This window comes from Cryptotermes secundus, unplaced genomic scaffold (genome assembly GCF_002891405.2).
Source record: "Cryptotermes secundus unplaced genomic scaffold, Csec_1.0 scaffold1013, whole genome shotgun sequence".
Classification (NCBI taxonomy): Eukaryota; Metazoa; Arthropoda; class Insecta; order Blattodea; family Kalotermitidae; genus Cryptotermes; species Cryptotermes secundus.
Window position 1 is genome coordinate 189,114 of NW_019720727.1, and position 22,335 is coordinate 211,448.

The window sequence follows — 22,335 nt, forward strand, 5'->3', positions numbered from 1 at the left end:
GAATCGGTTCAAACTTCAGGTTTCGCAGAGCCTCTTCAGTTGCGCGCGAGGTGTGTGGATGAGCGTTGTCATGTTGCAAGATTATTGGCGCCAGGCTGCCTCTAACACGACAAACTCGACGCTGACACTCTACATGTGTGCATTACTTTTCAGCCTACCTATGTATAATCACTGTGTTTTAAATGAAGCTAGAATTATCCAGATGATGGAATATTTTCAATTTTTGTTTAAGATGCTTCTCTATCAGATGAATACTTAGCAAGATAGTTCCAAAAATGTATTTCAGAAGTGATATAAACATTAACATGAATTAAGTGAATGAAAATCATACACAGTAATACTTATACAAGCAACTCCAAAGATTCGATCATTCGAGATCTTGTGTCTCCATGCCTCTTCTGTCAAAACAGGAGATTGAGGTGTTATTTGCCATCCTCTGAGGTCTGGGCAGCATTGTTTCCCAACACAACGAAAGGAGAAACAACTTGACAACAACACAGATCCTTAAAGAATCATAAAAAAGGAGGAAAGAATGCTGCCCGGACCTCAGAGGATGGCAAATAACACCCCAATCACCCGTTTGGGCAGAAGAGGCATGGAGACACAAACCTCAGAGGTTCAAGATTTTAAATATTAAGAATGTTAATATATTATTAACTTAAAACACCTTTTTAACTTTAATAATTAGAAATGTTTATACAAAATTTTAAGCATATGTAATACAATCTATGTGATAGTAGTTCCTTATCATGTTGTTATTTCCTTCTGAAGATGGTCACAACTGACTGAAACATGTAAAGGCACTATATAAATATATACTGAGTCACCCTGGAGTGTGTTGTCAAATCATTTTGTGACTAATATTAAAATTTAATATCACAGTGATATGTAGACATTGGTAATGAATTTTGTATTAGTCTAATTACTAATATGGATCCATTTTAGAACACAATTCAGTAACAAGTGATTTATCATGAAAAAATTGATGATGATCCAGGTGGGTCAGAACATGTAACTCATACGGAATAATAAAGAAATGTTACTACAGTAATATTGGTTTATTTATTTTGAATTTGTTGTGTTGATGGACTGACCAACTGAGCCACCGCGACGCTTGTCGGCAAAGTTTGGTGCCAGTTCGCTTGCGGACTAAAATCACGGAGTTTGTTGTTTGTTTGTGTTGATGGGCCATATTATAATACCACATGAGAAAAACATGTTTAAATTAAACCTACAACAAAGTCTGTATAGGTATTTTTTTTTTCTGGTATGTTTCCTATTCAGAATGGTCTAAAACAAGCTGATGCCATTTTGCCATTGCTTTTCAACTTTGCTTTAGAGTATGCCCTTAGGAAAGCCCAGAAAAACCAGGTGGGACTGAAATTAAATGGAACACATCAGCTGCTGGTCTATGTTCATGATGTGAATCTACTTGGGGATAACTTATGTAGTATAAAAAACACAAATTTTAATTAATGCTAGTAAGGAGGTTGGCCTAGAAGTAAATACGGAGAAAACTAAGTATATGTTGCTGTCTCCTCAGCAGAATGCAAGGCAAAATTATAATGTAAACATAACTAAGGTCCTTTGGAAGTGTAGCACAGTTCAGATATTTGGGAATGACAGATCAAAGTTAGATTCAGGAGAAAATTAAGAGGAAATTGAATTTGGGTAATGTTTGCTGCATTTCAGCCCAGAACTTTTTTTTCCTCATTTGCTGCCTAAAAATGTAAAAATTATAATATTCAAAACTGTCATTTTTCCTTTGGTTATATATGAGTGTGAAACTTGGTCTTTGACATTAAGGGAGGAACGCAGACTGAGCGTGTTCGAGATCAGGGTGTTGAGAATATTTGGACCAAAGAGGGATGAAGTGATAGGAGGTTGGAGAAAACTGTGTAATGAGCTTCGTAACTGTATGCTTCACCAAGTGTAATTAGAATGATGACATCAATGATGATATGGGCAGAGCATGTAACATGCATTGGGGTGAAGAGAAATGCTTATAGGTTTATGGTGAGAAAAGCCAGAAGGAAAGAGACCACTAAGAAGACCTAACCATAGGTGCAAGTGTAATATTAAGATGTGTCTTGGAAAGATTTGATGGGATGGTATAGACTGGATTATGCTGGCTCTGTATAGATATCAGTGAAGGGCTCTTGTGAACATGATAATGAACCTCCAAGTTTCATAAAATGTTAGGAAATTCTTGAGGAGCTGGTTGCTTCTCAAGAATGACTCAGATCCATGGAGTTAGTTAAGAGCATTTGAGAATGCAGACCTTCAGCTGGTGCACTGGAGATTTAAATGCCATTCCTTAATGTTTAATTCGTAGTAACATAAATTATGTCATTAAATTATTTTCTTTTTTATAATGTTTGTGTTTTGTTTTATTATTTCATGGGATATAAAATGTAATAATAATAATAATAATAGTAACAATAATAAGGGGTACATAGTAGTGTAGTTGGTTGAGGCACTATGCTACAAGCCTGATGGCTGTGGGATCGAATACCGATGAGGTGGATTTTTTCAATTTACATAATCCTTCCAGCTGCACTATGGCCCTGGGGTCAACTCAGCATCTAACAGAAATGAGTACCAGGAATATTCTTGGGGGTAAAGGGCACATGGCGCATAAGACTGACAACCTTACCGCCATCTATGAGCTGATTGTCTAGAAAATGTGGGAACCTCAACATCTCACAATCCTCTGGGCCTTCATGGCCTGTTACAGAGATAGCTTTACTTTACTTTTACACTTGGTCATCGACTTATGACTGGCCGCACTATCGACTTATGACTGGCCGCACTTATGACCACAAAAAAAAATTAAAAATGAAAGATGATTAAAATGTAAAAGTTTTTAAAAATAAATTATAAAGATGATAAAATGATTAGATAGGTTAAAAAATACTGTTAATAAATATATGGCTGACATACTACCAGATCGACTTACGACCTGTCAGTCATAAGTCGATGACCAAGTGTAATAGTGAAAGTAGTAGTAGTAGCAGTAGCAGTAGTAATAATCTTTTGATTGTTGATACCATTTCTACCAGCTCAGGGGCCTGCTTTGCCTAAACTTTACAAAATAAACCATTACTTTGTACATTAACACACCATGAATATGCTGTTGCTGTCTATAGATCTGAAAGTGGATGTTCATCGAAAAAACAGCTCGGAAAGTAGTGAGGAGATGGCAAATCTGCGCCCTGTTGTAGAGAAAGTGAGTGTACATCGAGCAGAGCAGTGCACCCAGGCAGACCATGAACGCTTTAGAACTAAGTTGCAAGGTAATTCATAGTGTTCTGTAATTCTTCGTTATACACATAAAGAGAGAATGATGACAGCGTCTCCCTTAAATTGTACTGAACGCTGTAGAGGAATTATGTACATTCCTGCTTTCTGCAATCCAAGTCAGGATTCTTATGGCCTACCTCAACCATTCCAGAATAATATCTTAAAAGAGACCATGACCACATCCTTTCCAATACATTATTCACAAATTATGTTGCCATTTGTTGCTGCATAACTTCAGCAGTCAAGAAAACTATCATTAAGTAAACCAAGAATAAAGAATCATTGAATTCAGGTAATGCTTGCTACCATTCACTCCAGAACCTTTTGTCTTCTTTTCTGCTATCTAAAAACAAAGAAATTAGAATATACATAATTTTGCCTCTGGTTTTGTATGGTTGTGAAACTTGGTCTCTGACATTAAGGGAGGAACATAAAATGTGTGTGTTTGAGAACAGGGTGTTGAGGAGAATATTTTGACTGAAGAGAGATGAAGTGACAGGAGGTTGGAGAAAACTGCATAATGAGGAGCTTCATAACTTTACTCTTCTCCAAGTATAATTAGAATGATGAAGTCAAGGAGGATGAGATGGGCAGGACATGTAGCATGAATGGGGGAGAAGAGGAATGCATATAGAATATTGGTGGAAAAGCCAGAAGGAAAGAGACCACTGGGAGGACTAAGTTGTAGGTGGGTGGACAGTATTAAAATGGATCTTAGAGAGATAGGAGGGGATGGTATGGATTGGATTGATCTGGCTCATAATAGGGACCAGTGGAGGACTCTTGTGAACATAGTAATGAAAAAAAAAAATAGGACAAATAAATAGGATATTTAATGATGTAAATAATGCTGATGAAAATAAATAAAAAATATCGCTATAGAAGCTTTCATTCATTGATAGAAGACCCAGAAGTTGTACTTGTTTTTGAATGTAATAATAATAATAATAATAATAACAAGAACAACAACAACAACAACAACAACAACAGGCAAGTGTAATGAATTCCTTCCCAAATGCCACTGTATACTTATTTCTGAACAGTATTTTTCATTTTTCATATTTAGATCAGATTATCCAACATTTGGATTAACTGTAATTGGATTAGTGAAGGTTTTGCTGTAATTCTGAGCGTTTTTGCCATGTTTGATAGACACAAAGGGTATTTGCACAGATTCAGATAGTAATCCACAATTCAACCGTGCTAATAGTTCAGGCTGTCCTCACATTAGTGTCAACCTGTTGTTGCTTGGTCACTCACTCTAAGGGAAGAACACTAAATGAGGGCATATGGAAAATATTTAAATAGAAGCAAGATGATGTAACTATAGAATGAAGGAGATTGTGTAGTGAGCTTCACAGTTTTGCTTCATTATATATTATTGTGTGTGTGATTAATTTGAAAAAGAGGAGGGCAGAGTATAAGATCTCTTCTAAAAGTTCCCAGAATGACTGCCTGGAATGTCACTAGTTGTGCACTTGTGGATGCTTGTGGAATTGCTGATAGTTGTGATTGTGACCTACACACAGAAGTTCATTCCAAACAGCCCTGCTGGTGTTTTGCATTGTTATGAATAAATATTCTTGCGATTTTGATTTTGTCACATTGTGATATGGCATCTGTAAAGAAGCAGAGAACTTGTGTGAAATTTTGTGTCACACTGGGTAAAACATCTGTGGAAACCCATAGAATGTGGTGCGAAGCTTACAGTAGTGACGTGAAAGGAACAGAGATGTTCAAGTGGGACAAATGTTTCCAGAACAAAAGAACTTCAGTTGACAGTGAGAGGTCAGGCTGACATTGAACTTTGAGATAGAATTCTTTGATTGCCCAAATGAAGATATTATGCATACAAATCACTGACTGAGTGTACAGGAGGCAGGAGAAGAGACTGGAATAATTATTTTCTCACATGATGCAATTTTAACAGACAATTTAGGGATGCATCAGGTCTCAGCAGACATTTCTACCAAGGCTGTTGACTGAGATTAGAGAATTCAGCATGTTTCAACTTGGGATAATCTGACAGTTTTTTTAAAGAGTGTCATCACCGCAGATGAGACTTAGGTTTGTGGGTGTAATGTTGTGACAGTGGGCATCGTGGATTCATTCCAATGAACCAGATGGTTAATCAAGTTTATTATCTTGAAGTTCTCAGATGTGTCAGGGATGCAATGTGAAGAAAACAACTGAAAATGTGGACTGCAGGAAAATGGTACTGTCATCATGACAGTGCACCAACTCACACAGCATTATTGATGTGAGATTTCTTGGCCAAGCTTACAATTCCGGTCTCTCCACAGCCTCTTTATTCACCTGACATATCTAGCCCCTGAAATAGAAGTGACCCTGAAAAAAAAGGAGATTTCAAATGGTAGAGGACATCATCACAAATAGGACAGATGGAGTGAGAGCAAATCAACAGATATTCTTCGAACTGTGCTTCTGACAGTGGAAAGGAGACGGGAGTGGTGCATTGCCGCTCAGGGAAATTATTTTGATGAGGATAAGTATAACTAAGCTGTACGTCTTAAAATGAGGTTTTTATTGATGAATTGTGATAACTTTTTGAACTTTTCTCATGTGTAGCATATATGAGGTAAATTTGAAATTCATACAAGGTTTGGTTGGGAAACTGGGAGGACAGTTCCTCTTAACAGTCTTAGGAGTGTGTTGAAGGATATTATTGAAATTAATCTTATAAGAGTAGGTCATGAAGACAGAAACTAAATCAACTGGTTCAGAACAAGATCAAGTGGCGGGCTTTTGGGAATATATCAATGAAGTTTCAGGTTTTATAGATGCATTGAATTTCTTGACTAACTGAATAACCATGAACTGCTTAAAGTTAGTGCTGTGTAGTTACAGATTATGTAATGTATGTTATGGAGTGTTACATGCATTACACTCACATGAGTGCGTCAAGAACTTTATTATATAAGGCATCTAGATTTGATTCATAGTTTATATTAATAGTACTTATTTATGGAATTAGATTTGTAAACTTTTGTCTGACTTATTTCACTGCTTGCTTCCACCTGAGACATAAAATGTTATTGGAGATGAATACAAAAAAAAATTATGATAATGAATTTATAAGCTAATAATAAGGAGGGATACAGTATGGCTGACAGAAGAATGAATGGTGAAGGAATGCAGTTCCCCCCTGATGTTCTCGACTAGAAACATCGTTCATCAGCATGCTATCTAACTAGGGTAGTTCAGTCATTTGTAAATACTAGGCTGTGGGCCAGACATCCAAGGAGTTGTTTGATTTCTGGCAGGGACAAGAGATTCTTCTCTTCTCAACAGCATCCCTTCTGACTCTGTGGTGCACCCATCCTCCTATCCATGTGTATCAGAGGCTCTTTCTACAGGGATAAAACATCCAGAATATGACGCTGACCACTCACCTCTGATAGTGCTGACATTAAGAATGTGTTGATCTGTGCTTCCACTCTCCCATATGACTTTTTGGTGCAGTGCATGCTTACGTACAGGGACAACTTTACATGCTTTCTGTACCTGCCAGTGACTGTGAATGTGTGCAAAACTGTGTGACACCAGAAACCATGCCTGTTTGGTAGCTGTCACTTGTAGGAATTCACTTATTATGTGTTATTGCTGACATTCATTGTTTCCATATGTTTACTACATTTCTGCTGGCTAATTTATGTTTTGCATTGCAGCTTGGGAGTTTTAGTTTTAGCCCAACATGACCCTCTGAATTCTGAAGGATTCTGAAAATGGTATATTACACTTTGGATGACTGAGTTTCTGGACTTCATCCATGGTCTTGTAATCTGTTTGAAGTACTTGATTGTGGACCCAGTCAAGGAAACTAATAATCCTAAATAGTTTCCAGTTCCTTGAATTTTTTTGTTCTGTACTTCATATTTTTAACTTTTATTCTGTCGGTACCAGCGTTGGCTGTAATATCCTCTCCACACTCTGTCAAGGATTTTAGGGTTTGTTCTTTATGTTGGCATGTGTAAAAGGGCATCACACAGTGCTTTTTTTTTGCCTTTTGTATACGTACTCTTGAATAAGAGCAAATAAATTCTTTAGATTATAGTCTTCTGGGATGTCTCACTATAGTCTGGAATTTAGAACTCAGTGTTTCAGAGGATGCTAACTACCATACTTCATAGCATCACATTCCAGAAGATGGCAGTCTTAATACTGCTGTGAGAAGTTCAGATCCACAAAGAGAGTCACAGTAAGTAAATCAGACATGTGCAGAAAACACAATAAGAGTTAAATTTCACTACTTTGTTAGCAGAGAGTAGATCAAAACGCCAAAGAACACGCAAAATCAGCATCTCAGTGTCTATTGTTGATGAGACCAAGCCTGCAACATCTGGAGGGACAAGCAAGTGTCCTAGTCTCCAGAAGCTGTCCCACCAAACCTCATCCACAGACTCCCAGGAGGATAACAGCAGCCAGGGACCAGAGCCCCAGCCATCTCTTGTTTCTGTGGTAAGGAACAATAGTTTTGTGGCATCATAGTGTCCCCATCCTCCCCACTGATAACTTCAGAGCCAGTTGATGGCTTTTCATAAAATTTTATATGAGAATTATGCCGTGAGAGATCGTCTCGTCTTTTATAATTTAGCTCCTAATGGTAGGTGGAAGCAACACTAGCCCCACTTAATCCATTCACACCCATAAGCTCATACATGTAAAAGTAAAGTAAAGCTATCCCTGTAACAGGCCGTGAAGGCCCATAGGCTTGTGAGACGTTGAGGGTCCCACATTATTTAGACAATCAGCTCAAAGATGGCAGTAAGGTTGTCAGCCTTACGCGCTGGCTGTGCTTTACTCCCCAGGAAAATTGTTTAATTAATTCCTGGTACTCATTTCTGTTAGAGGCTGAGTTGTGCCATAGTGCAGCTGGAAGGATTAGGTCAACTGAAAAAAAATCCAATGACCTCATCGGGACTTGAACCCACGACCTTCCGGCTTGTAGCATAGTGCCTCAACCAACTACGCTACCACATGCCCCAAGCTCATACATGTAGTGTTGTAAAACTGGCCTGTTTCACCAAGAGCACATAAACATCTATTATAAGGAACTAAAAATAACTCTATTTTAACTATAGTTTAAAAGCCAGGATAGCTCATTCAGTGTAGTGATGGATAACTAAGGAATTTTGATTCAGTTTCTGGTAGGAGCTTCTGTACAGTGTCCAGACCAGCTCTGGGGCCCACCCAACCTTCTGGNAAACTTCTCCCAAGAGCAACAGGAACTTTGCTGCAAGACAGGCATATGTAACGATGATTTAGCGCAGCTAAACTCGAGGATTATTATACTCTGAACTACTGACAACAGGCCAGCGAAAAATCTTAACAATCTACGGCAAAACCATCAATTATTATGGGCGTTATAACATAGGTGTGCAGCTGGACGAAACATACACGTCGAACCCCCCCAGACGATTTAAATACCTGACGAAACATACACGTCAAACCACGCTGAACGGTTAAAAGCCAGGATAGCTCATTCAGTGTAGTGATGGATAACTAAGGAATTTTGATTCAGTTTCTGGTAGGAGCTTCTGTACAGTGTCCAGACCAGCTCTGGGGCCCACCCAACCTTCTGGCCAGTGGGTATGAGGGCTCTTTCCTCAGGGTTGTGGCTGGGGCATGAAGCTAGCCACTCATCTCCATCTAGTGCTGGGGGTGAGGAATGTGTACCTCCACTCCCCCATGCATTTTTATGGTGTCCTTAATTAATTAAGCGCATAGACAATTTTGTCTTTACCCTTTACCCATAATCACAGTTTGAGCTCACAAGAATGTTATCAGCAATGCTATGTGATATGTGCACTATTCTGTTAAGGAGCATGGGATCTCCGAATTTCGTTTTAAAAGTCTTATGATATCCTACATGTTGTTTTAAGTTTTCAGAGGGTTTTGTAAGATATACAGGCTTTGCTTTTCATGCAAATCTAACATGGCCAACAAGAGCTAAGAAATATTGGTAGTCAGATATGTGATTCACTTCACACTTAACTATTGTCTTCATTGGTTCCATCTGTCTTTTTTTTTCCTTGGCACTACAGCCCCAGTGGGCCTAGGCGTACCTCCATGAACTTCTGCGTTCACTTTGGTTTTTCTAGATCTTACACAATCGGTAGGACTCCTTGGGCGGGTGATCAGCTCATCTCAAGGCCTCTACCTGTACACAAACACAGAAAAACGCACATACACAAACTAAACATCCATGCCCTGAGTGGGATTCGAACCCACGATCCCGGTTTCAAAGCGAGCGAAGACAGTACATGCCTTAGACTGCTCGGCTACCGTCACCGGCTCATCTGTCTTAGTATAGTATTATATAATGTGTTCTGCAACGTTTTGGCCAGACGTCAGGAGCTTGTTCTGCAGGCCATTTGGAGCAAAAGTATGCAGTAAACAGCATGTTGATTCAGCATTGTTCTTTGAGTTAAGCACTAGTGGCACCAGCTGGAACTGCTGTAGTTTGGCTGAGTTCCTGCTTGCGCATTGTCTAGGCTAGTGTGACTACTGTGTTGCAGTGGGGTGTTAGTCAAAGTGCCGAACACATTTACAAATGAAGAATAAGCCAACATGCATTCCGTTCATGATTTCTGGAATGGAAGTAATTAAGGATGCTGTGGTAGAATGCCAACAACGATATCCAGTTCACAGAATTCCATATTGTGAAACTTTTGAGAACATACACAGAACATTGAGGGAGGCAGTTGCTTCTCATGAGCAGATGCAGAGCAGCTACACATTCTAGTGATTAAACCTTTTAATGGTCATTTGAAACAGTTGTATTCAGCATGACATTTGGTAAGGGATTGCCTTCTGACATCACTGGGACAATAAAGGAGCCCTGTGTAGAACCATTGTGTGAGTACATGAAGACCATGGTAACAGATCTACCCAAAATTCATAGCCAAAAGACTAAAAAAGTGTCGTATAGCTGTTGAAATGGATGGACTGGAAGATGAGAGAGAAGCAGGGAATTGTGAAGGCATTGAAACTGAAACAAACAACGAGAATGGTGAGCAGGGTGAGACTAGTGAAGCTGAATAAGATGGAAGAAATTCTCATTTTTATCTCAGTTCCCTAAATGTATCAAGAACCTCATCTCGATCTCGACCTGAGAGTCAGTCTTGTGCGTGCCTTTTATGTATAATTGAGCATTTGTTTTGAGTCCTCATATATATTAATTACTGTATTTATTTGGTGGGAAAAGATTTTGAGACATGAAGTAATGTGAATAAAATATGCCATGACCATGAGATCTGTGAGCAGAATATTGTGTGTTGCAGGAAGCTGGACCTGGAATTTCCAATTCCACAAATTCTGTTCCTCCAGCCCGACGATATTCCAATGCTGCAAGTCACAGTTACTGCATTCTGCCAGCAGCTATCAAACCAACTGGGTCACTGGAACTTGGTGGGTATATGCTGGATGCAACAGCTGACAGCTCTGTCCCCAGAGACAAGGGTGAGCACTTGCAGTTGAAGTGTGTATATGTGCCATTTGCATGCAAAAGTGACAAACATGACATGAATAAGAAATAGAATTTAGGACAGGATCAGAGCTGTGTAAGGCTTGAATCAAAATTTATGTTTTGTGATTTCAAATATATGTTGTTATGTGTTAGAGTGACTGTAGACAGGGATTGGTAATTGGATTTATTGAACTCTTAAGAATGTAACTACAAGTAACTATAGCGCTGACACTGATTCGCACACTGTACAGTTCACTACAGCGTACACTAAGTCTTTTCAGTCTGCTGTGTCATCACTAGTCATTGTCTGGTAACGTCTTCCAGCGCTGTAGATTCCTTAGCTTCTGTGTTCACGCCCTTACTGGCCGGTGGCTGTCTCCCAACAAACTGAACTCTAGACTTGTCCTGCTTATAACACCTTGGCACCAACTGCATAGAAAACACATTGCCTAACATTTATTCTATTGTTGCGTCATGCAGCTGTCGCGTGGTCTGTGTAGAGGACACATCTTTCCAGTTAGTGCATTTGTGCTTGTTAGGAATGTGTCGCCTAGCAGTGGGCATTGTTTACAGTGATTACTTAGCAGCAGGTCTACATGCTACAATATGATGCTTTTGGACAAGAGCGTTACCTTGGCTACTGTTGATTCTGTATTGCTGTGTTTAGCAAGGCATGGTTTGTAGGATGAATGAATGAATGAATGAATGTATAAGGGGTGGGCCTTCTCGGCCCTTGCACTGCAACCTGCAGTGGTCTATTGTGCTTCCCCTTTTGATTATCCCCTCAGCAATCCTGCACTTCATTCGAAGTGCAGGATTCTGTATGTGGGCGCATCAAAATAGTCACTTGGTTCCATAAAGTATTGACCCAAGTGCCATAATCTTAAATAAGCTAAGGCCTCACGTTCACACAGGATATATGTGGCTGTTTCATTTTCTTCTTGACAACTCTCACAAGTGGGACTATCGCTTAGTCCCAGTTTGAAGAGGTGTCCTTTAAGGTGACAATGTCCTGTAAGTAGTCCCACCACCCATCGTAGCTAGTTTCTGTTTAACTTCAACAGTTCCTTCGCTCGTTTAGTAGAGGGTCCTCGTATGAGTCCCTTTGCTTGCCTCAGTCCCGTCAAGGATCCCCAGTATTTCTTGTGTTTCATGTTTGTCCAGTCCCTGATTGCCTGTCTGGCAACTCCTATAGAGATGCCACAGGCTGGGTCAGGTCCTACGAACGGATGTTCAGCTGCAGTCTTAGCCAATTGATCTGCTGTTTCGTTTCCAGCAATACCCTCATGCCTGGCACCCATATGTGTTGTATCCTGTTATATTTGGCCAGTTCCATGAGGGTTTGATGGCAATCCCAGACCAATTTTGAGTTGATCTGGTGTTTGTCAAGTGCTTTAAGTGCAGCTTGGCTGTCGGGTAGAATGTAGATGTTCCTATTTCTGTAGTTCCTATCTAAATTCTCCATAGTACATGCCTTAATGGCATATACTTCTGCCTGGAATACTGTCGTGTACTGCCCAAGGCTGAAAGTAAGTTTCCGCCTCGTGCCATAGCAGTAGACACCAGCTCCAGTGCCCTTATTTATCCTGGACGGTTTGTAGGATAGTGTTATATTCTTAAATTGTCTGAACTGTGGTGGAAATCTCTGAAGTATGAAAAAGAAATCATTACTAAAGCAGAAGACTAAGGGTTAATCTGTATTGTACTGTGGGATTTAAATCCCCTGTACATCAAGCAGTTTACAGTAAACTCGCAGATATCGGGCCTGTATGAGGAATGGGGTGTATGGGCTAAATGGGTCTGCCAGTTGCATAAGACAAACTCAAATACAGACCCAATTTTCACCCCATATGAGTCTTTACACATTTTCATACTCTGCTTCAAAGTCACAAGAATGTGTTTTTACTTCAATTCTTGTGCTGAAGTCTTCTTAGATGACAGAGGATTGATGGTTGAGAAATTTTGGATGTACTGTAAGGCAATCACAGATTCAGCTAACCTCTTCTGTAATCGTGGACCACTATGATTGTAGTGACCATAATGGCTCCTGTATTAGGGAGGATGATGGGCAGTGCTGCTAATGGTGGCTGGGAGAACTTCCACATGGCAGGTAAACATATGTGCATCACAACTTAATTTTGTAAGTAATTTTATTTTTTTTTGAAATTTGTGCTGGATGCTTGGACTCTAGATAACCAGAAGTTTACTGTATTTGCACACCATATACAGACTAGATGGACTTGGGTTTCTTGTATTGAAACCATTACATCTAGAGACAACAGCTTGTTGTTAATCAGTCAGTACAGTATTTCTGCCACTAAATGACACCATATGCAACATACTGATGTTTAAAGAAAAGAACAGGCTTTCACATGATATACGTGTTGTCACATGAAGGTCATCTGAGGAAATATTGCGGTTTTTCTTGTGTCACTCTTTTCACACTCAGTCTTGGCATTACTAGCAGGTAGTTCTGTGACAAGACTTAACAGTCAAAGGGTTATTTTAATGTGTAGTTGTCTTTATTATATGCCCTGATTGTCATATAGTGGTTATCTTTATATGTAGGAGGTTCTAGCATCATATCTGAGTGTGGGGGACCAGATACTGTCTGTCTCTCTAATTATTAGCTTTTATATGCCACAAGTGCTTCTTGGTGCATCATTCTCACTTCAGTTCATTTCCCAAATTGGACAGAAAACCTGCTGCCTAGTTGTTACTAGAAGAAGATATAAGGTACTGTAGTATGACGTCAGTAGGGACACTTTATTAAGTTTTAATGGGTGGTTTCATTAATTGTGAAGCTAGCTTAATGACCCAACTACCTTATTATGGCAATCCTTATGAAGTTGTTGTTAAGACAAAGAGACATATTTTATTTTGTTTCATATGTTTATTTAAAATTTCAATCAACATCTCTTTTTTCCACACCATTAGGGCGTTTGGAGACACTTCATGATTTTTTAGTGTAAATCGTGTTCTTCATGTGGATTGGAAAGGGACTAAGATCTTAACAAAAAATAAATAATGGAAATTAATGGAAAGTTAAATTTTACTTTGTACAGTCTCAGAAGTCTACAAATACCCATTGTAAATAACCATCAAAGAGTATACAGAAATCTACATTGAAACAATTACCATTCATGAAATTTGGCACTAAATTTGATAAGGCCACAGCAGAGCAAATGATAAAATAGTCCACCAACATTCTGCTTCTTTTAAAATAAGCATATATCTTCTTTGTCAGGCCATTCAAATGTTGATCCTGGGTTAACAGGTTTCTCTACAGATCTGATAAGAGTTGCTTCACAGTCATCTCTTCTTTCATTGAAATCTGTACGGGTAATTGTGTTTATGTACCTTGATTATCGTGTGCTTTTGCATGAAGAAATTAACTTCACCCCACACATTGTGTATTTCCTCTTTAAGTGTGCTGTTCCAGAGAAAGTGATCAATTCCCTTGGCTAGTGGCCAGTAGCTTTTTTCATCTAATAATGGAAATAAAGGTAAAGTCCTGTGCTTAATTAAGCACCATGTCATGAGGGTCTGTGGAGAAGTATAGCTCCATATATTTTTCATGTCACTGCTGGTTGGTGGTTAACAGCCTCATGCCTTGGTTGCTTTACCCATATTTTAGAAAAAACTTTGGCACTCATAGCTGTGACTTCTTGGACCCCTGTGCAGTTCTGAAAGTCATGGAAAAGAGAAAAATCACTTGCCACTGCCAGATATTGAATCCTAATTCCTCATTCACCCAGCCCTTGCCTAGTCACTATATGATTGAGGTATGTACACTCCTAATAGCATAGGAAGCATGTATATTAATTCTTGTGGATTTTTTTCCTTAAAAGAAGTATGTTATTTGAATCTGCATATACAATGCATTCAATGATCGAGAAAACCTGGCAACACTGTAGAGCAGACACAACATTTCTAATAGAGTGCTGTTGTAACTGCCAATAGCATCATGAATAATTAGCGCTGATAAACGCGTGCTGTTAGGTGGTCTGATCTTGTCACAGCAGTAAGTCACATTAATAGTCAGTCTGTGTTAGGGGTGTTGATAGGCGGTTAACATTTATACTGAAATGAAGTTCACTATTGAACAGCGTATGTTTATTGTCAAAACTTTTGCAAGGAAAACTTACAGAAAATATATCTGTAAGTTTCCTTGTAAACATCCTGACTCACCAATTCCCACAAAGTCATATGTATCCAAGGTTTTGAAAAAGTCGCGGGCCACAGTTTCAGTGTGTGACATAAAGAAGCAATTGTAGAGAATTGTGCTGACTGAAGAAAAGGTTTGGGATACTGAGGCACAACTACAGATCAGTCCTTGAAATTGACACTTAGCTGCTTTCACAGCCACAAAATTAATCAAATTTCACCCCGTATAAGATAACAGTTGTGCATTAGCTGAAACCACCAGATTATGCAGCAAGAATTCGTTTTTGCAACTGGATAAGAATCACAAAATATTTTGTCATGTCTGCTGAAAGCCAGCAGAGACAGCCATTTGCTAGGGAACAGGTGCTAGGCAGTGGCTCAGTGAAAGTCATGCAACAACAGCCATTCTTATGTATGCAATAATAGAGGAACTGTTGGAGTTGGTGTTTTCTGTGTGATCCACTTCAGTGGCTTCATCACACTATAACATGCGATCTCAAGAAAATATTTTTTTTTTTGTGGGGTCCACACTGATGCTGCATAACAAGGCCATGGGCAGAGCAGTACAGTTTTGAGTTTGCAGTTAGAAGTGCAATCCTTGAACCATGAGAACATGAGGAATATCCCTTGTTAGAAGACTAACCAGGCAACACCCAGTTGAGTTGTGAGGTAGGCACCAGCCAATGAGGAGAGGAGTTATAGATCCAGGAAGCTGAGGAATCAATGGCATTATGAGTTGTTACCAGACAACCAGTGAAGTCACAGCAGACTGAGAAGACTTAGTGCATACTGGAGTGAACTGTAGAGTGTGTGAATTAGCAGTAGCACTAGGAGTGTAATTATTTGTAGTTGCAGTTTATAATAGTCTGTTAAATCCAGTTACCAATCCACAACCCATGTCAAGTCACTAACATGTGATAGTATTATACTGATCGCAAAAATTGTTAATCCCGACATATTTGTTTAGCATGCTAATTTATAATTACTGTTGGATTTAGAGTGCTAACATTGCTAAAACCTTTTGTTAGGTGAATTCCCTTTAAGTTTTGGAAGTGCATTTCCCTAAATCTTGCCAGTTCTCTTTATTTATGACAATTATATTGCTCCGTGTCTTGGAGTTGGGAATTCTTAACTGAATAATGTATTCATGCTCAGCTAAGCATGCCTAACCATGCAGTGACTAGAATTTTACTCATGTTACTGTAATCTTTTTCAGGTCTCATCTACTGGAAACAGCAGAACTCACGTGGGGGTGTGCGACGGATACGAAGTGGCATGCTCGACTCCTGCTGCCCGCCAACTAGTCTTGAATCAGGGATTGTTGATGGTGGGGGAACTCACTCCAGTGGAAGTGGAGCGCGACATGATCCTCCACCGTCCACTCTGCTTCGTGCCCGTCTCTCTCTCTCACCATACTATGGCTATGGCAGTGAGATTGTATATCCTATTGCAGAGCAGTCAGATGAACTGGGTCATAGTCACAGTGGACCCAACGCAGCGGCCACAGAAGGCAGCACCTTCTCTCTTCGTCCGACTGTTGTTCCTGATTCTGATGATGATGATGATGATGATGATGATGATGAAGAGGACAATGCTGGCTCACGGTCTCCACTACTGGTTCGTCATGAAAGTTTTGAAAATAAGAACATTGCAGGTTCTTCAAATAGTGGTGCTGGTGGTGGTGGTATAGGTAGTGGAGAGAGGAGAGGAAACAAAGAACCTGGTTTCTCATCATCCAACTCATCTAGGAACACTAGAAAAAAGTGTGTTGTTTCTAGTAAGTCAGGAAATTCGTTCAGCACAGGCTCCTTGGATCAGTCAGTGTTCCGAAAACATTTTCCTGTTGTGAGCAGTGAGGAGAGGTTAGATGGACATAGTCTGGTGGATCGGACTAGTGCTTCCTCAAAAGATGGCCTACTGGCTACAGAAATTTCTGTGTCTGTTGAATCTCCTGATATGGTTAATGGCGAGCATGTGACTGGTGGTCATGACAGCAGAGGCGGTTCAGACAGTGACAGATGCCTCAGCGAGTGTGATAATGCTGACAGTCTGAGTGATGGTAGTAGACAGAGACATCAGCATTCTTTGAAAGCAGTGCTAGCAGAAGAAGGTGAGTTGGTAGTTGAGACATAGGAAGTCTATTGATATCCTGATAATCTTTGCCAGGTTCAGATACATATGATGTATAGGCTGTTAGAAGTTCACCAAAATATCAGGGGGATATTCTCCCTCTGCCTTTAGGGTTAAGGCTTGCTGCTTGCATGGGTTCTTCTTGACCCTGAAGGTGGAGGCAGTGCATTGCTCCGAAACATTGGTACACTTCAACCAGACTATATGGTCTCACATCCTCGAAGATAGTTCAGTGGAACCATGATGTAATGGGTCTGACTTCATTATAACAAGATTAAAAAAAAAACATGGGCACCACGAATATGTTAATGTTACATATATGGAAAAATTTAGTATAAAACCAAGGCATGTTTGCAGCACTTACCTCATAATGATTGATTGCTAGACAACCACAAATTTCCTTTCAATATCTTTTACAAACTGCAGTTGCAGGTTTCTTTCCCACCATGCTTCTAGCTGGCTGTCCATAAAGGTATCAATAAATCACACTCTGTTTCTCCCTTGTTTGGGACAAAATACCACATTACAGAACCTGTGAACTGTGTGTCTGAATAAAGATTTTCTACCACTTAGTTATAATTCACGATCAGAAGTTACAGTTGCAAGTACAAAGGATTATGTAAGCATCAGAAAATCTTGAGTTAGATAATGCTAAAGATGAGTTTTTTGTCAGTAGCTATTGTGTATAGTTTGGTTCACTCCTAAACTCTGGACTAAAGGTCTCTTACATGTTGTCATATGACTTGATGTCTTTTTGTCAATATTTAGATAAAAATTGCTTTTGGGCTTTGTGGTATCGTCTTGTGTGGTTAAAATCATGGCCTAACAACCACTAAATGTAATCTTAAAAATTCGTCATTATTCCTTGTTCCTTATAATTGAAAATTGTCTAAGTACATACAATATATGTTGGCTTGTTTAATTGACATTGAGACAGAAGATTTAGCAGTGACAGTTCAAATTAAATTTTGTTGCTGAAAGAAAACACATATAATTATTGAAGGGTATGATCTCCTCTGTCCTTCGAAGCTCGCTGCCTGCTTCTGCTGGTTTCTTTCTTGGCTTTCTTCTTGACCATGAAAACTTAGGCGATGTTCCTCTAAAACCTTAGGCTGTCTTGAAACTGCATGGTATTGCAACATAGAAGTCCATATTCATCTAAAATTCAAAACAGATAAAGTTATTGTTTGTTTAATTCTAATACTTGAAGCTGTTGCCTGTACTCTGATTTGTGCATGCAGGTAACAAAGAGAGAAACAGAGTAAAGGATATTAGAATCTAATTAAACAATACTCAGAAAAGCAAATATAGAGGGTGGTGCATGAAATGATCCAGTATTTGATATATTAATAAAATCTTTGTTTCAGTTACAATACTAGAAAGTAACATATAAAAAGAAAGACCATTGCATGGAGATTTATCCTCTGTGAATCAGTTGTTCAGCAAGGACACCATTCCTTCTGGCATCATCTTCAACGTGATCTGTGATGATATTGATTGCTCAACAGTACAGATCCTCAGTTATCTTGTTGCTAGCCTGAATGATTAATGCTCTCAATTCCATTAATGTTTGCAGCTTTTTTGGAAAAATCTTTTCCTTTGGGAATCCCCAAAGAAAGTAGCCACATGAGTTTAAATTATGACTCCTTGGGGGCCAGTTCTGTCCACATGCAAAACGATCAGGAAATCAGTTTGAGATGACATGTGGGTCAAAAGTACAATGCATAAAGTCCAAACCAGTATTTGATCTGTGCAACCTGGCTACATCCTGAATGAACACTGAGTTTGTAATGGCAAACCTGCAGCAAGAAGGTGAAGCACAAAAGTATTTTACAGCATTCTTAAATAGCCATCACTGTTTCACTGTCTCTTCAAAGAAAATTGGCCCTAGCAGTCCGTGACTTGAGATGGCAACCCACACCGTAATTCTCAGTGCATGATGCACCTTCTCATGAATCAATCATGAATTTTGTGATCCCCAAAATTGCACATTTTGTTTATTAACCACATCATCCAAGTGGAAGTGTGCCTCATCAGAAAACCAAGCTTTGCTGTATGATACCTCGTTATTTTGAGCCCATTCAGCAAACGTCATTCTTTGATGTTTGTTTTGAACTTTACGTTTAGGCAGTACTGTAATTTTGTATGGATAGAAATCAAATCACTTTTCAATATTTGTTGCATCAATCATCAGGATATTCCTAGTTGTGCTGCAGGCTTCCTTGTTGATTTACTGGGGCTTCTTTGCAGTAGCACTCTGATAGTGCCAATATTCTCTGAGAATGCACAGATTAAGGCCAGTGACATTTCCTCTCCAACACTGAACTATCATTATTAAACTGGTTATAAAGTTTATGAATTGTTTTGAATGAAGGTGCCCGTTGTGTTTGAAAATGGGCACAAAACCACCTCTGTGTGACAACGACACTTCTTGTGTCAGTAAAGAACAACACTGTTTTTATGCAGTCATTTTGTGTAAACTGGTGCATGAGCAAGAACATTGCGATACTGGCACGCTCGGGAGGAGTAAGAACTAATCTCCATGGTGCACTGTAAGTGTTACCATGTTACAAAACACTGTTAATTGCATGTTAGAATAATTAATACGAAGTCAATAATGGATCATTTCATGCAGCACCCCATAAATGATGTATTTTTAATGGATTAAGAAATTATATATTTTTCCCGTGACCACCCCTAATAAGGTGGTCTACAGTATAGCCAGTACTCTTTAGTTAACTGGCTCCTCACATCTTTGCTAACTTATCACAATTGGCAATAGGAGCAGTAGTGAAATGTGAAGATGTTTGGCACCAGTCATCCACAGGCGGTGTAGACCCTCTTCCTCCTGCTGAGGTGTCAAGCCTTGTGGGTCTAGATTGGCTGTTTGAGCACACTGACAGTGAACCTGATGATACCCCACACTCCAATCCTGGTGAGTTGTTTAATACAATGGAATCATGAGAATGAAAAGTGCAGTGTTTGTGGTCAGGCATACTCAGTCTGTACTGAGTATTGTAATCTGAGGGATGTTTGTCAGTTGGAAGTAACTTGGTATAGTGCACATTACTGCCACTGTCATGCTGCTGTATACATTGTTTTGTAGTAGGAGATTAAATTACAGTGATTGGAAGTACAGGCATGTATAACAGACCATAATTAGAAAATATTTGAAATTTTAGGCATCATTTATATGTCTCTTCTTGTGGCAAGTACTGTAACAAATTATATCAGAGTATAAAAGTTTGGATTGTCTGTAAGCAATACACATGGTTTTGAAGAGTAAAACCATCTTTTGTTTCATGTATATGATGTGAATAAGAATCAGTTTTCAGAATATTTATTTTGTGCCATTTCATGTGACATGCCTTAATTTCACATGTTAACATAAATTTGCAGCACAGTTACGCAGTCAGACTCCAACACTCTCTGCTGCTGTCTGAAAGAAATCTTGTGAAGCCTGCTGGAAAACTCTCAACTTGTTCCAGTTCATCCAAAATGTCTTCTTGTAAACGTGTTTTCTCCCCTCCCCTAAGAAGAAGTTGCAGGGTTTAAGGTCAGGTCTTGCAGGCCATTCCTGGATCCTGTCCCCCAAGCTTACCTGCCAGGGAAATTTTCATCTAGCCATTGTCAGACATCATGGCTGGAAATCGCATTGTGTGTGTAAACACATCCCTGCAACACACTAGCACGCAACAATTGGGTGTCTATTTCTAAACAACCAAGCGGTAAACAATCAACAATAGAGGTCGTGTTTTCTATGTGGTCCGTGCCTCAAGTATATTACGAAATTCCCACAATAACTTAGAGTAAACATATAAGAGGCTTAATCTTGGTGGTGGTCAAGCGTATGACCGTTCAAGTGACTAGACTGCCGTTGTAGCGGAAGCTACTAGAAATAGGGCATAATCTGCTGTACTGAGCCTGGACTTACAGAGGCCCTGTATATATTTTATATACATTTATTAACATGTTTAACATGTAAAATATAAATATCCTTTACATTACGACAAATGACATACTACTACAGGCTATGACTGACAAAAGACAGAACCATCCTCTTGTCAGAGAGGGCGCCCCACAAAAACAAGTCCGAAACTGTCAAACAGTAATAAATATCTGGCCATAAGCCCCAGACTGAGCTCGACACCAGGACTGACTGACTGACTGACTGACTGACTGACTGACTGACTGACTGACTGACCGACCGACTGTCAGTTGCAATGTGACTTTGACTTTGAACCGAGAGTAGTTGAGAGTACAAGGATGAGAATGGAGCATGCTGTACAAATTGTGAAGATTAGTGATAGTAATTGTAATTGTGAAGAAGTGTTCAGTAAACCCAATCATCAAATCTAGAATCCACAGTTATTTTGTCACACATACCCCCCCCCCATATGACATTATTATGTTGTGGTGAGGCTGTCTTTCACATCGGTGGCTTCACCAACAGATGTAACACACATATTACTGGAATGAAACCAGTGATGCAACCATAGCATTGAGAAAACAGGGCTGTCTCAGAGTTGCTATATGGTGTGTTCACAGCCTAATCAAGGTAGTAAACCAGTGTTTGCCACATGGGACTGAAGAAAAACATGAACCTCCTCAGTCCGAGCCAAGATTCAAACCTAGCACTGCCTGAATATGTATGAGGATTGAAAATATGCTGACCCACTCACTAGGAAACAGTATTGAAGTTTGACTGCATAAATATTGTGACATGTTGAGCTATGGATGACGCCCCTCCCCCAGCCCCGCCAGCCGTGATGCGCCGAGCGAAGCCGAAGTGAGCTGAAGTTAGCCGAGTCCTAGCATTCTGGTCGCTATGCAAAGCGAGTCAACAGCGATGACGTCACCAAGGGCAGTACGGCTAAACAGGATTGCGAGAGACGACGGTGGTAACAGTGGTACTACCGCTAGCGTTACTAGCAACACAGCGCCAGGCAACAAGGGTGCTTATTACGTGGCCGTTTTCTGTATTGTCCGATCGAGGCTACATGAGGAGCAGCGAAGGCTATTCACCGTTAGTCCTGGAGCTACCTCCGAGTCAGTCCTCGAGCTACCTACGAGTCAGTCCTCGAGCTACCTCCGAGTTAGTTCCGAGTTAGCCAGCAACTAGTCAGTTGTATTCTGGCCTTTGGAGTGTACTATTTGTGATACTGCAGATAGCAGTAATCGTAAATCTGTAATTTGGGTGATTGTAAGTGCGAATGTGAAATAAAATTCGCTATATAAAATACGGC

The 22,335-nt window shown here is 39.7% G+C and overlaps 1 protein-coding gene across 6 annotated transcripts in view; it reads left to right on the forward strand.

Moving 5' to 3' along the window:
• Positions 1–22,335, forward strand: part of LOC111872625 (pecanex-like protein 1) — a 74,580-nt gene that overhangs the window by 8,608 nt on the left and 43,637 nt on the right. For 4 of the 6 annotated variants that reach the window (XM_023866709.2, XM_023866729.2, XM_023866714.2 and 1 more), the window contains exons 4-8: positions 3,150–3,296; positions 7,583–7,782; positions 10,608–10,785; positions 16,176–17,069; positions 19,872–20,024. In XM_023866709.2, the coding sequence (XP_023722477.1) occupies positions 3,150–3,296; positions 7,583–7,782; positions 10,608–10,785; positions 16,176–17,069; positions 19,872–20,024 (1,572 nt within the window). The remainder of the gene's footprint in view (positions 1–3,149; positions 3,297–7,582; positions 7,783–10,607; positions 10,786–16,175; positions 17,070–19,871; positions 20,025–22,335) is intronic. The other 2 variants (XM_023866735.2, XM_023866720.2) reach the window with 2 other exon arrangements.